Source organism: Grammomys surdaster, unplaced genomic scaffold (genome assembly GCF_004785775.1).
Source record: "Grammomys surdaster isolate TR1022 unplaced genomic scaffold, NIH_TR_1.0 126278, whole genome shotgun sequence".
NCBI classification, from domain to species: domain Eukaryota; kingdom Metazoa; phylum Chordata; class Mammalia; order Rodentia; family Muridae; genus Grammomys; species Grammomys surdaster.
In genome coordinates this window covers 5,815,891-5,831,123 of record NW_021621078.1, presented here as the reverse complement: position 1 = coordinate 5,831,123, position 15,233 = coordinate 5,815,891, and the positions used below count along the sequence as shown (strand labels likewise).

Below are 15,233 nucleotides of genomic sequence, written 5' to 3'. Positions count from 1 at the left end.
TCGTGAGCTCATCTGAGACAAGATAACACTGGCATCTTATCAGGAAAGGGTACAGGCTGCCAATCTCCACTTATAAGACACTCAGGACACATCACAGTCTGTCACCTGATAAAAAAAAAAGTAAAGTTTAATTTCCCAATTTTTATTAAAAATGGGGTTTGTCGTCTTTGTGAGAAAATATCTTACGAAGATGAAATCTTACAACACAGCAGTAAAGTTCGCTGTAATAACAAGCTTTGAGCAAATATAAATTCTTTTGTAGTTATAAACTTGAGAAGTTTGTTAATAAAATTTGATGTTTTCTTTATTCTGTGAGCCATAGGCAAACATTTCCTATTCATTGAAATGATATTTGTGGCAGGGTATATAATTATACTCACAGCCCTCAAGGTGCTGAGGCAGGAATATCAGGAGTTCAAAGCCAGCCTAGGCTACATATCCAGTTCCAGGCTAGCCTCAGAAATATATGGAGATTCTGTTTCTAACAAACAAACAAACAGAAATATAAAAATGACTTTTAAATTGTTAAGAAAAGGAGAGATGAAGAAGAGATGGTGAAGTAGTGTTTGGATAGTCTTTGAAAAAAATTCTAAAAAAAAAACAGTTACAAGTCCATTTCTTAAAATTTTTATTGTTTGGTACTCTTTTGATGTAAAAGCTGCCATTTCTCCCCTTCCAGACCCCAGTACTCTTTATTTTGCTTTTTAAATTAATGAAAAGCAACTTCCCAAACAGCCAAAATAGTCTCTTGTCATACAGAAAGCTCAAGCTAAAATACATTCTATTATGTATTCTGGTACTTTGGGTATTGGTCATCGTTAATGCATACTCTTTAGATAAAATTTCTCCCGTAGGTAGCACTTTTGGCTTTAGAGAGTACTGGGTGATTATCTGGGAGCAGGATATATCTATGGGGCATTCTTTCCAGTTGAAAATACTTCATGGTTAACAGCAATGGACACAATCAACATGTCCCGATATGGTACCAATCCTTAAAATTTCTCTCGAATTGATCTCTCTGAGGATATTGCATAAATGGAAGTGGTACTCTTCTTGGGCAATGGAGGTATAATGGAAATATCTTGTTGGCTTTTTAGTTCTATGAGAGTTAAACAAGTGTAGATCCAGTGGTACAGGAGTTCAATGACAATGTTCCCGAATTTCCAGACTTGAACTCGAGAATGATCTGCATCAAGAAAAAGAAAAGTTAGTATCGATAATATTGTACTTTAATTATGAAGAAATAATTTTAAATGATTAAAATTCATTAGCTATGTTGTGAATCAAAATCATAGCAGTATCTTGTTTACATATTTAACTCTAAAAGGTAGATAGAATTTGATACATATACACACATACACACATATAATGTATAGAATCTTATATGTATTTGGGTATAACTCTTAAAGGTTTAAAAAACCTATAAGATTTATGATTTTATAAAGATATAGTAATAGGAAGCCAGGTAGTGGTGGCACATGCCTTTAAGCCCAGCACTCAGGAGGCAGACACAAGCAAATCACAAATCTCTTGAGTTCAAGGCCAGCCTGGTCTGCAGGGCAAGTTCCAGGATGGCCAGGGCTACACAGAGGAAACCCTATATTAAAAAAAAAAAAAAAAAGACAGGGCTGGAGGGATGCCTCATCAGTTAAGAGCACTGATTGCTCTCCCAGAGGTCCTGAGTTCAATTCCCAGCAACTACATGGTGGGTCACAACCATCTGTAATGGGATCTGATGCCCTCTTCTGGTGTGTCTGAAGAGACATACCACAGTGTCCTCACATACATAAAATAAATAAATATATCTTTTTGGTTTGTTTGTTTGGTTGGTTGGTTTTTTGGTTTTTCGAGACAGGGTTTCTCTGTGTAGCCCTGGCTGTCCTGGAACATAGTCTGTAGACCAGGCTGGCCTCGAACTCAGAAATCTGCCTGCCTCTGCCTCCCATAGTGGTGAGATTAAAGGCGTGTGCCACCACTGCCCAGCAAATATATCTTTTTTTAAAATGACAAACAAAAAAGATACAGTAAAAGGAATGAATCAGGCATGAAAGCCATAAGCCCCAAATTCATGATCACATGAGGACAGAGAGAATGGGATTGATCACGTGAGGACAGAGAGAATGGGATTGATCACGCGAGGACAGAGAGAATGGGATTGATCATGTTAGGAGAGAGAGAATGGGGTTACAGTGTAGAACATCTTGACTGCTCCTATTATAGTTTGTATCTTAAAACAAAACAAAAGAAAACAGAGCATCTGACCCAGATGGGAATGGTGACGCCCCGTAATCACAACTCCTTGAATGGTGACGCCCTGTAATCACAACTCCTTGGAAGGCTGAAGCAAGAAGTTTGCTAATTTGATGTTAGTCTAAGCTAGGTAACACTTTTGGCCAGCCTCAACAACTCAATGAGACCCTGTTTTAAACTCTACTTTAAAAGGGGCTGGAGAGGCCAGGTGGCGGTGGCGCACGCCTTTAATCCTAGCACTTGGGAGGCAGAGGCAGTCGGATTTCTGAGTTCGAGAGTTTGAGGCCAGCCTGGACTACAGAGTGAGTTCCAGGACAGCCAGGGCTACACAGAGAAAACCCTGTCTCGAAAAACCAAACCAAAAAAAAGGGGGGGGGGGGCTGGAGATGTAGCTAAGTGGTAGAGCACCTGCTTTGCACATATAGAACTCTAGGTTACTTACCAGCGTTATAAAACAAAGTAAAATGAACCTAACACAAACAAGGCATGTTAAGGTTGTCTATAAAATATTATCTCATGATGAGTACACAGTGCTTATTATTTATACTATGATATTTGAAATATTCTCTAGTTAAAAATTGTTTCAAGATGTGTAGTTACTGCTCACTATTGAAAACTGTTACTTGCCATTCCTATAGACTCCCAGGAGCCAGTGACTAATATTTAGATAGACTGGTGGAATGGAAGGAGCACGTTAGAGTTGAATAGCTCTGGGATCTAATTTTGGCTCAATCTTAACTGATTTTGTGACCTTAGACAGATCATTTACTTGCTCTGAGTCTGCTTATCTTTTTGCAAAATAGGAATAGTGCTTCAGGATTATTATGATAGCAAATAAGGAAATATGCAGGAGGATCTGTCTCTTTCCTCCCACCACAGGCCGAGTTTTATTCATCACTGTGTCTCCTAGTCTAACTTGGTGTTGACCTGGATAAAGATCTGCTGATTTGATTTGAACAAACCATTATATATATACATACAACTGAGTGAGAGTTTAAATATCACTAAGAGAAGCTTAACCATAATCCCAACCATCTACTAGAATTTTAAAACAGAATGCTTTTATTATCTTTTTAAAAAAGGATTTATTTATTTTATGTGTATGAGTACACTGTCACTGTTTTCAGACACACCAGAAGAGGGCATCAGATTCCATTACAGATGGTTGTGAGCCACCATGTGGTTGCCGGGAATTGAACTCAGGACCTCAGGAAGAGCAGTCAGTGAGCTTAACCTCTGAGCCATCTCTCCAGCCCCCACTTTTATTATCTTTTATTTACTGATGGGTGTGTGTGTGTGTGTGTGTGTGTGTGTGTGTGTATGAATATGTGTTATAGCATGTGTGTGCAGATCAGAGGACAAACTTGGAGTTCTCTCCCTCCAACATGTGGGCCCAGGGATCAAACTTGGGCTATAAGGCTTGGTGACAGGAACCTTTGTTCACTGAGCCATCACACACACCCCAGGGCATATTTTACTTCCTGTCTCCTACCAATACAAGGAGCAAGTTTCCCTGAACTGGGGTTGGCTTTAGCATGGTTTTGAAGGCACCTCTGTGAGCTAAGGTGAAGCATTTAACAGGAAAGACCCATGAAATAAGAAAATATTTACATCTTCATTTTTATTTGAAGCTGACTTTAAAACATGTGGGTGTAATTAAGTTTTTAACATTCTCTCTTGTTACACACACACACACACACACACCATGAGAGAGAAAGAGAGAGAGAGAGAGAGAGAGAGAGAGAGAGGCACTGTTTTTTCTCTTTCAATTGTAAGTGTTCAATGAATGTTGAATTGAAACAACATTAAATTAAGGAATAATTTAATTTCTTTATTTCAAGTCCTAAAAGTTTTTTCAGATTATAGCTCAATGATATTAGTGACAATTATGAATAAAAACAAGAACAGATGTTAGTCATGAGAACACATTAGAAATATCTGATTCATCTCACTTTATGGGTAACTCTAGACCAATAAAAATACCTACTTAAAACACAGAGGGCACGTTTGTCACCACTGATCCCTCTTTGTGCTAATTAGCTTCCTGGAAAATTTTCAAAGAAATGTTATAGATTTCCATAGATTACTCTAATTATCTTAATGTTCCCGTGTTACACATCTAAATTAAATAAACGCAGAGTTCACCCCAGGACACTCCTAGTACCCGTCCCAACTAATTTTCTGAGATAAAACAGCTCCCCACAGATTGTTCTGTGTGTCCCAAATCCTCGAAGAGTGCTCTGTTTCCATCAATGGCTGTCGGTGATCTTGGCTGAACATCCCAGTATGGAGATCGCTACCTATAAGGTTACATTATTAAATCAGTCACCATCTCCTTTGTGATAGAAGGACCTGAGGGTGGAGAGAGAGGTCGTTCTCTTTCTCAAGCCCCTGTTGCTTATTTCCTGTTTTATTGTTACCAGAGACAAAAGCCTGGGAGGTGGTTCCTGTTTCCCCTTTCCTTTCCAGAGACAATGTATTTACAGGGGCTTCTAATGAGCCCTCTGAGGAAGCCTCCTCAACTATCTCGGGAACACTACTGTTGGCTGCTACTGCCCTCTAGCGGTAGACTGGTGACTGACCGTCACAGATTGGCTGACCGTCCACACCCATCCTCATAGCAATTCTCAAGAGTCGGTCTACTTTTCTTTCTTCCACGACTCTATGGAATTATGGCCATTTTGATTTGCCTTAGCAATGCTTATAGCAATTTTAGGCACATTTAAGCTATAAGGATTTCGGAGTAAGCCACTGAATAACGTTCAGGGATGTATTCAGTAAGCTTCTGATAGGGTATTTTTAGGTCCCACTTTAATCAAACTTTTAATAACACAGGGAATTCATTATGCTGGAAATATCGGACTATAAAAAGCATGTTTTAAAATTAAACCTAAATTTGTAGATCTCTGCTTTGACATTGGATTAATTAAGCTAAATCCTCCGGGAAGCAGAGACAATTAATAAAAACAGGCAAAGCAAAAAGACTGAAGTATTTAACTTCAAGTTCAAAAGCCAAACTGCTTCCTTAGACTGCCAAGGAACCAATGTCAGCAGTGTCTCTTGAATGCTTTCCTTTCCCATCCATTGTGTTAGCTTTAATTCTCTATTTCTATTGCTAGACACCCCCAAGTCATTTTAAAATATAGTCTGTTAGCATCACTGCCTGACACAGTGAGCTGAAGGTCAGCCCAGGAACGCACACCTGGAAGGAGATGTGCGTGTAGTTCCAGCTAGGTTTTTACATAGCCGGGGAACTCTGTGGTGAGAGTTGGGGATCTTAATGCATCCCTGTTGATTTGAATGTTATCCCAAAGGCACTGTCGGATACCTCCCAGGTCTATCAGGAACAAGGACGGCATCTCGTTGTTTTGAATTATTCCAGTGGAGTAGAGGTTTGTTCCAGGATGAATCCTGAGCTGTTGCCGCACACACTCCTCCACTCCCACTGTGAGCATGGCTGCTGGGCAGCAACATATGCTCTGGACTTTTCACAATGTAGCCATAAATCAAACGTGTGAGTTTCGGTCGTATAATTTATCCTTACAGAAGTTCATGCTTTGGTGAAGCCACCTCCAGACTTTTGGTGGTGGTCAAACCTGCTGCTATGTTCCCTTGGTGCTAAGACATTCCAAGAACTGTCCAGGTAGCCTGAACTCACTATGTAGACAAGGCTGGCCTTGAACTCACAGAGATCTGCTTCCCAAGTGCTGGAGTTAATAGAGGGCATCACTCTACCCAGTTCCTTATATTTCCTAATTTAATTTTTTTTTAGAATGAAAATTTTTATTTTACAAAACAAAAGGCAAAAACGTGACACTAAATTGACCCAGAAGCAAACTCTGATTTCATACCCTGCAGCTGAGCTTTGCTGGTTCATCAGGTAAGCCCACTGAAAATGACTGAGCCTCTCTTCATGGAAGGAGCAAGGACTAATTTTCCCATGGTGACAGGCAGCAATGACTACCAAAGAGAGTGACTGCATTTCTGTTCCAATGTCTTTTTTCTTCTTGGAAACATCCACGGCCTCGTTAGTGCTGTGTCAGAGATTGTCCATCCAACTTCTACCTTTACACTGTGATACCCATGTCTCTCAGACAAGTTTAACTAAACTGGGACATCCTTTGCGATAGCATTCAAAGTCCTGACTTTTGTCACCTTTAGAGAATATTCCGAATGAGCAAGTGAAGCTCCCATTGCAACAGAGGAATTTCGGAACTTCATACGTGAGTCTCTAGAAGATCGGGCAGAACAGTGGAATTCTGTAGCACTGGGACCCTCAAGGACCCTTTGCAGATTTGTATCTGTTATCCCACCTCCTGGCATTGCCACAATCCTGCCTTTTGCCTGGTCTATGAGTTGCTTTATTAGAGGCAGTCCTTCCAGTGCTGAGCTGTCACATCTGCAAACATGCTCAAACCCTAAGGTTAGGAGGGTCTCCAGAGCTGCCATTGGGTCATGAACCATATCAAAGGCTCTGTGGAAAGTGACTGGCAGAGGATGGCAAAGAGCTATAAGAGACAAGCATAGCTCTTTGTCAATGTGTCCATTTTCAGTCAATGCTCCAAATACCAAACCATCAGTGCCATAAAGCCTGGCAAGACGAATGTCAGCCTTCATCACCTCAACTTCATGATCTGAATATAAAAAATCACCTCTACATGGTCAAATCATCACAAATACTGGAATCTGAACACTCTGTTTTACTACTTGAAGAATACCCATGCTGGGTGTGGTTCCTCCCTCCAGTAAACCAGAACATAATTCAATCAGACCAGCACCTCCTCTTTCTGCATTCACAGCGGACCCCACCGAATCTACACACTCACTTCCATAAGAAATCCATTTCCTGTTCTTCCCGAGTTCCTCCCTCACTAGCCTTCGGTTTCCACTGAGTCCCCGTGGCTGCACAAGCCACCGAGGAGGCGCGTCCCTGATGCCCGGCAGCCCCCATGGAGTCGTATGCCTCCTAATTTAATTTTTAGGTGGAGTCTCCCCATGTAACTCAGGTTGACTTCTGCCTTAGTCTTTGAGTAGTAGGAGTAGGAGCCACTCTCTTGGCCGTCAGAGTGACTCTTTCAAGGCATGAGCCATGCCATGAAATTCATCTGCTTAGCTTTTTTCTCATAGTGTGTTATGATGATGTGAGGCTCTGACTGATTCGGTCCACTGCCACACCCGTCAGCCCCTGACCTCATCTCCCATATGTCTCTAGTTCTCTTGCTCTGCTCCCAACACAGTATCCTCCTGGCTATTTCAGCACACTGCGTATTCCTGTCTTGGAAGGCCTTTGCTTTGGTTCTTCGCTCTGCTTGGAGTACTCTCCACAGAATGATCCATGTAGCTTAAATTTCACCTTTTGACAAGGCCCCTCTGAACTGTCTATTTATATTTGCACTGCTTCACACAAGACTTTAGGTGAGTCTTCCAACGCATCACCTAAGAGAAAAGAAAATTCCATCCCACAGTCCTTCCCTGTCTCCACCAAGGCCACGCAATCACCTTACCTTGCTTACTTATTTTATCATGTGGGTTTTCTGAGACAGGGTTTCTCTGTGTAGCCCTGGCTGTCCTGGAACTCACTCTGTAGACTAGGCTGGCCTCGAACTCAGAAATCTGCCTGCCTCTGCCTCCCAAGTACTGGGATCAAAGGCATGCGCCACCACTGCCCGGCTCTCATGTGTTTTATAAAACAGTTTTATTATTTTTTTAATGTGCATTTGGTGTTTGGCCTACACGGATGTCTGTGTAAGGGAGCCAGATCCAATGGAACTTAAGTTAGACAGTTGTGAGCTACCATGTGGGTGTTTGGAATTGAACCCGGGTCCTCTGGAAGAACAGTCAGTGCTCTTGACCATTGAGCCATCTCTCCAAATCCTTAGCATTAATTTTTTTTATATAGTATATATTTTTTTATGTTTACTGCTCTCTGTCTCTCTGTCTCTTTCTGTGTGTGTGTGTGTGTGTGTATGTGTGAATGTGGGCACAGTGCTCTGCCACTGGCTACATCCCAGCCCTGTCTTGTTCATTCTCTGCTTTCCTCTGGACTCTAAGTTTTGTGAGGTTTTGTTTTTGTCTTAGATACGATCTCACTGTAGCTCAGGTGGAGGTGATTCTCCTGACAGCAGACAAGAGCCATCCGTGGACTTGTGAGCTTCTTGAGAGCAGAGACCTTAGTCAGCTTTATTCTCTGTTGCTCCCCAAAGTCCTAAGACAGAGCCTGGCACAGAGCCAACATTTCTTTACAGTGGTTGAGTGAAGGATGAAGTACTAAAGTTTTAGGAGTGAACAGAGATGAAGGAACGGCAACGGCAACAGAGAAAAGAGGTTCCTTAAGACGGCAATGGAGGAGGCTTGCATCTGCATATCCCAGGAGCCTCACAGGGTTCAGAAAGGTGTCTAGACGCATTTAGGAAAGAGTTAGAGACCTAGTAATGCTCCTCACTATAGCACTGAGTGACTTCCTCTCTCATATCTAGAAACATCTCAGGATAACATCTTAGGAGTTTGGGGAGTGGGGCCTTGTACAGGGCTAAGAGTGCAGTTCCCCGATGAAAATGGCACTTGGGAGATATTCTAAATATGGAGGCCCTGCAGACTTCCCCATCAGGCCCTAGGATTTGGGAAGAGAGGTTGTTTCCTCTCCAGACAGTAACGGAAGAATCCTGTCACACGGGAAGCCAACAGTCCAAGACAAAGAACTCAGAGAAGCACAGACACAGGAAGTCACTTCACTCTCAAACACAAGCAAATCATCAAACGCCAAAGGAGAAAGAGAAGAGAAACTTGAGGGAGGAGAACTTCAAGATGCAATCATCCATGCCCTGGGAGACCCAAGATGACATGTGAACTGGAGGCTGAAGAAGGCAAGTGCTCAGACGACAGAGGTGCAGGGGTTCTCAGAGGGCAAATGCTCACTCACACCTCCCCAACCCACAGCTTCGCAGAGAACCCACAGAGAACTTACTAGAAAGTAAAGCAAAGCAGCACAAAGAGTGGGGAATAGGAGAGAAACTAGGACATTTGTTTACCTATTTGCAGACACTGGGAATCAAGCCTAGGGCTTCATACAAGCCAGGTCTACTACTTAGCGGCACTCTACCCACTAAAAATAGGACTTTGAAGATTAAGTCTAGGAGAAGCAATGTCTGAGTAAAGTATTACAAAGAAGGAACAGGAGAAAGGGAGAGGAGGTCACCATCAGCCTCCAGGTCACCTGTGCTGGATAAATGCATTAGCCTGCAGCTGGCTGAGCAGAAAAAAGGTTTGGGAAGAAAAAAGATGCTCCCGTCCAAGCAGACGCAGCTTCAAGTTAAGGCACATGTTCAGTGAGTGGAATCTAGGTTAGATATTTAGCTGCCATTTGCCCTCTCAGTAGGACATCTTTGTGCGTCACACAACTTGCACAGCTATAATAGCAACCTTGATGCTATGTAGGTACCTAGGGGGTGAGAACCTGGATTTCACAACTGAAAAGACCCAGCAAGAACCCAGACCAGTGGTGGAAGCCAGCCATGTCAAGGCATATCGTCACAAAATCTCACAGCTCTGGAGATAAGTGAATGATTCTATAGCTTCTGAGGAGAAGCCAAACAAAGGTAACATCTGCAAAATCAGAAAGAAGGAAGGCTTCCAACATCTTAGTAGCAACCTTGGAAGTCAAAAGGCCATAGAGACGCTCCCACAAAAGTTAAGCAGAGAGCTGCTGTGGACCTAACAGCTTCATCCCTAAGGTCTGTGCCCAGGAGAACAGAATACACATCTCCATAAACAAACAACAAACAAACAAACAAAAATCCATCACCACCACCAACAAAACTACTGAAAAACAAAACATTCCTGGCAACACAATCCCAAGAGTCAAAACCAAAAATCCCAGAGGCCCATGAACCAATAAATGGATAAATGAGCTATAGCATATTGATGTATAGATAGTTCAGGAATAAACAACTAACATTCACTAAAAAGTAGATGAACCCTGCAAACACTAGGATGAGTGAATGAGACGCCACCGATGGCGTAATCCAATTTATACCAAAAGTCCGGACGGGTAAATCCAATCAGACAGAAAGCAGATGTGCGGCTGCTGAAGAACAGACTGAGAAAAGAAAGGGAGCACATGCTGATAGGCTACAGCTTACTTTTGAAAACGTCATAAAATTAGATAGTGCCGATGACTGGTGTATTATCCAAGCCAAGTAGTTCAGAATGCAGAAGTGTCTGTGCCGTGATTTATGTTTTTCTTGCTTTCTTTCGAGACAGGATTTCACATACTCCAGGCTGGCTTGAACTTGTTATGTACCCAAGGATGCCCTCGGCTTAAGACCTCTCTGCCTCTACCTCCCAAGTGCTGGCATTGAAGGTCTGGGCCACCATGCCTCCTTTTCTGTGGGATTGGGGATTGATCCCACAGTTTTGCATATATGTGACAAGGACTCTAACAAAGTGACCTACAACTCAAGCTTGGTACCTCATTAAAGAAAAAGACAATGAATGGGTCAATGTGTCTCTGATTAAAGAGTTTCCCCCAATCTAGTCACCTTTTATTTTAGAGAGAGAGGACGGAAAACAGAACCTCCCGATCTCCAACTCCTAAATGTCTTCAAAATTATCTTCCTCAGCAAAGTTCAAATCAAGAGGGTTAAGTGAAAACATTTTTCAGACATAAAATACCTGGAAAACACTCTTTCTCAGAAAACCACTACTAGAGGAGGGCTCAGAGGTCAAAAACTTGCTTAGCTAAGTGTGGGACTCTTAGCCCTAGACCCAGCACTTAAGAAAATAAAGAAAGGAAGGAAGGGAGGAAAGAAGAAGAAAGAGACAAGAGAAAAGAAACTGCTATTGGGTACATACAGCCAGTGAGCGACTTGGAAGCACTCAGTCCTGAACGGGACGTTGTCATCCCCTTAAGGCTTAAGGTCTGCATGGAGGAGGAGGCAGACTGTAACAGCCAGAGGTGGGGGAGGACTCCAAGGAACAATGTCTTCCAGACCTGACAAGGCGGCTACACATATGAACTCACAGAGACTGTGACACGTTCAAGCTAGACAAAATCCCAGCACAGAGAAGGGGAAGTGGACACAAAGTCCCATCCCTAACCAAGAAGCTATTTGCAGATGGTACCTGCTGGGAAAGGATACTCAGTTTTCTCAAATGGGGTGTCTTATCAAGCACACTCTAGACCCCATGCTTCTCCCAGCAGGTCCAATCCCAGGGAGAACCTGCAGATATCTCTGGTGCCATCTCATACTGATCAGGCTTCCTGAATAAGAGCTTCTCTTAAAGCTGCAGGAAGGTCACACAAACTTTGAGCTATAATAGATTACCCTGCCACAAGGGTCCTCTCCTGACACAAACAGAAAGATGTGCCCAAAGAATGCTTTCCCTTCTGTCAAGCATGGAGCTTAGAAGTTCTTGATATAACTTCATCCAAATGAGAGAGGATTGATATATCCCAGGTGACCTATGAGCTTTGTTGGTTGCTTCAGAGACTGATAACACTAAAGGGTTGCTAGCTTCAAAAGGAAAACCTGCTAATTGTTGGTTTCTGGCCGCATCCCGGTTTGTCACCTGCAGTTCTTATTTCTGCCACCTGGGGACACTATCAGAAAGCAGAACGCAGTATTTTCCGTGGTCAAGATTGCTGAAGGAAAGGCTAGAGTTCAAAGACTGGCCGAGTGGTGGAAATTTACACGTGTTCAGAGCAGAGCGTGCAACACCAGGCAGCCCTAACAGGCAAATTTGAGGCAGAGTCTAAAGAGATTCCTTTGAGGCATTGTGCCTTGCCACAGAGCCTTTAGCCTCTCCCTGGGTTGGGGGATGGGCTTATTAAGGGCACACACCTGCAGGGTGTAGAATGGCAAGGCCTGTGCCTTTTGCTTATTTTTTATGTCAGAGGGACTGGATTGAAGATCGGTGGGTGCCTATGTCCTTGTCCAAGAAGGGGGACATCATTCAGGACACAAGGAATCCTGGCAGGAAGCTCTAGGTGGAGGGGCTGGCAAGTTGGTGGGGTCAACGAAGAACAAGGTTACAGGGAGAACACCAATTAGACAAACTGGTCTGCTGGAGTTCATGGTGGTTGTTAGTTCTCTCCCAAAGGAAGAACCAGAGACTGGAGGTGGGGATAGGGCCAGGGAGACTGAGCTTGGAGCTAGGCATCCTGGGGACAGATACAGGCTTTTCTGGACTCCAAAGTCCTCAAATATACAGTAAGCATATAAAAGTATAGACTGGACAGGTCTAGCCACTTTGAAGACCCAAGGCAGGAGGATCACAAGTTCAAGGCCTGCCTAAACAATTTAGTGAGACTCTGTCTCAAAATAAAAAGTAAACAGAGCATAGGAGCTCTAGCTTGGTGGGAGAGTGCTTGCCTTGTAAGTATTCAGTCACACACACACACACACACACACACACACACACACACACACACAGACATACAGAGACATACACGCATACACACACACACACACAGACATAGACACACACACAGACATCCACACATACAGACATCCACACACACAGACATACACACACACACATGCATACACGAATGCATGCACACACACACATCCAGTTGTTTTTACTGCCGATGTTATTGATTCCCTTGAACAGAACCTTACAAGTCAGACCTGTGGTGCCGATGAATGCAGAGGCTCCCGTGAATGAGCTGAGTCAGGAGCTGTTGCTCATACAGAATTCCAAGTAGAAATTTGAACCAGATTCACGTTACTCATGGTGCACATTCATTCTCTCTGAGTCTCATGTCCCCTTAGGCTCCTGGGAGCACCTCACGGCACCTGGGAGCACCTCACTTTCCTAGCAGCTTCTCTATGACACTACCACACCACAAGCTCGGTGCTCTGCCACCCCTGTGTCTGCAGCCTGAGGAGCAAGGCTTCCATCCCTGCCATTGCTTTTGTGTTTCCTGTGTCCCTGGGGTCTCTCAGTTCTGATCTTCTCAACCTAAAATATGTACCACAGAAGCCCAGAAAGCCTCTGACTTGGTGGAGTCTCCAGAGAGAGTAGGGGAGGGAAGGAGTCTGGATTTGTCCTCAGGATGCTTAGCTCCAGGCTCGGTCTCCCCAACTGCACCCCAATCTCCAATGCTTCCTTCGGAGAGAATTAACAGAACTGGTTCACTGTTAGTGTTGGGGGGGAGCCTTGTGGGGGGGGTTGTGGGAGGGGGCTGTGGGAGGGTTGTTTGTTTTGTTTTGGAGGCTGAGTCTCATATGCAGTGCTGGCTGGCTGGCCACTGGCCTTCGCCTTGCTGATCCTCCTGATCCTGCCTTTCACATCAGGTCAGTGATTAGTTTTTTTTTTTTTCCTAAATTGCAAAGTGGAACAAGCATTTTTTACTTAGTTCACTTGCATGCCTGGCCTGAGGCATCTGGTGGAGGAATCCACACCAGGGCAGGACTTCCCCTGTTGTATGTGTATTTGCTTTTAGGTGTGGCTGATTCTCTGGGAGGTTCCTTGTTACCTCCAACCCAAGAGCCTCCTGTCTCTGCACTCTTGCCGATTCTCCTCTGAAGGAGGCCACACTACCAGCCTTTATACACTAATGATCTTTAAAAAATTCTTATTCTTTATTGGAGCTAAACATTTTTGTTCAGTGTTCGGTTGTCACTGTAGCTCCTATCTGTTTGCTTTGAGATGAAGGTCTTGCAATGTCACCCTGGCTGGCCCTGAACTTCTGGACTGAAGTGATCCTCCTGACTCAGCTTCCTTAGTGGTGAGAGCTATTAAAAAGCTCTGAGTGAGTACAAGCAGTCAGTGAACGAAGACAGGTACACTTGTGGATTCTTACGTGTGGCACAGACACTTTGGGGAAGAGAGCAAATTGTAGATTGTATCTTTCCTTTTAGAAACTCATGAACATTTTTACCTTCATGTAAACTCACTTCAAGAACCATTTTGTTTTTTACTATAATGGAAATCTCCCACATATAGCTTTTAGTATATACTTAAATTATTAGCTAGAACCTTACCTTGGATATATCTTGTAATAAGCTGTACATTAACTTCCACATTGCTAGCAGTTGGATCAAGCACACAAATCTCCTCCACTAAGTACTTGTTAATGTGCTGTGAACAAAGAACAAATGAAAAGCTATGTGATCATGCAGTGGAAGTGCAGTGCCCAACTCACCAGCATACACAATCCCACACAGGGATATTCTCCATAGGCAAATCTCTGGTGTCAGATGTCAAGATCACGGTCAGCTTTGGGGTATATGGTTTGGGGCATGTAAGGGTCGTGAGAAGGAATGCAAAAGATGGGCTTTTAAGATGTCAGTGTTCGTGCACACTTGGGAGCTCAGGCATGGGCTATGAGGATGTTCCAGCTAGGTGCAGATTCTTGCATCTGCACACTTGTGAGCTCCACCATTATAATTTGCACACTAGAAATCACCCCCAAACTCACAAATTTCCATCTTTCCCACTCTTCCAAGTCACTGAAAGATTCTTTGTCCTTCTGAGAGAACAAGATAACTGCTTTCAGGATGTTGTGTACAAGTGCCACGTTGGCCTCTACCTCCTGGGGACTGATGTTTTGAAAAACCGAGTCGACGTGATGTTTGTGTTCATAGAGCAGCAGTGACACAAAGTCCATGGAATCCAGGAGTTGGAGGCATTCCCGAAGCTCTTGCAGCATGGTTCGGAAGAAAAGAATCCCTGCCCGCTTCACCTCTCCTGCCTTTTCCATCTCTGGAATGACACATATTCTAGTCACAGACATTACTCCTACATAGCATTCTGAGGATGTTATAATAAACCATTTTTCAGGCAAAAGAAAACCATGTCCCATGATCTTAAGCAATTTTAGTTTCTCTGATCATGAAAAAAAAAGCAAAATAGAATTTATACCATTTTAGGGATAAAAACTGAAACAAACAAACTAATATATACAATATGTATACATGTATATATTCCAATACACACACACACACACACACACACACACACACACACACACACACACA

The 15,233-nt window shown here is 43.3% G+C and overlaps 1 protein-coding gene and 1 pseudogene across 1 annotated transcript in view; both read right to left on the bottom strand.

Moving 5' to 3' along the window:
* Nucleotides 1-992: 992 nt before the first annotated feature.
* Efcab5 (EF-hand calcium binding domain 5) overlaps nucleotides 993-15,233 on the bottom strand; it is an 89,669-nt gene continuing 75,428 nt past the window's right edge. The window contains exons 16-18 of the mRNA XM_028759345.1: nucleotides 14,675-14,958; nucleotides 14,238-14,334; nucleotides 993-1,186 (exon numbers count right to left, since the gene is read on the bottom strand). Of these exons, the coding sequence (XP_028615178.1) occupies nucleotides 993-1,186; nucleotides 14,238-14,334; nucleotides 14,675-14,958 (575 nt within the window). The remainder of the gene's footprint in view (nucleotides 1,187-14,237; nucleotides 14,335-14,674; nucleotides 14,959-15,233) is intronic.
* LOC114613899 lies at nucleotides 6,355-11,149 on the bottom strand (annotated as a pseudogene).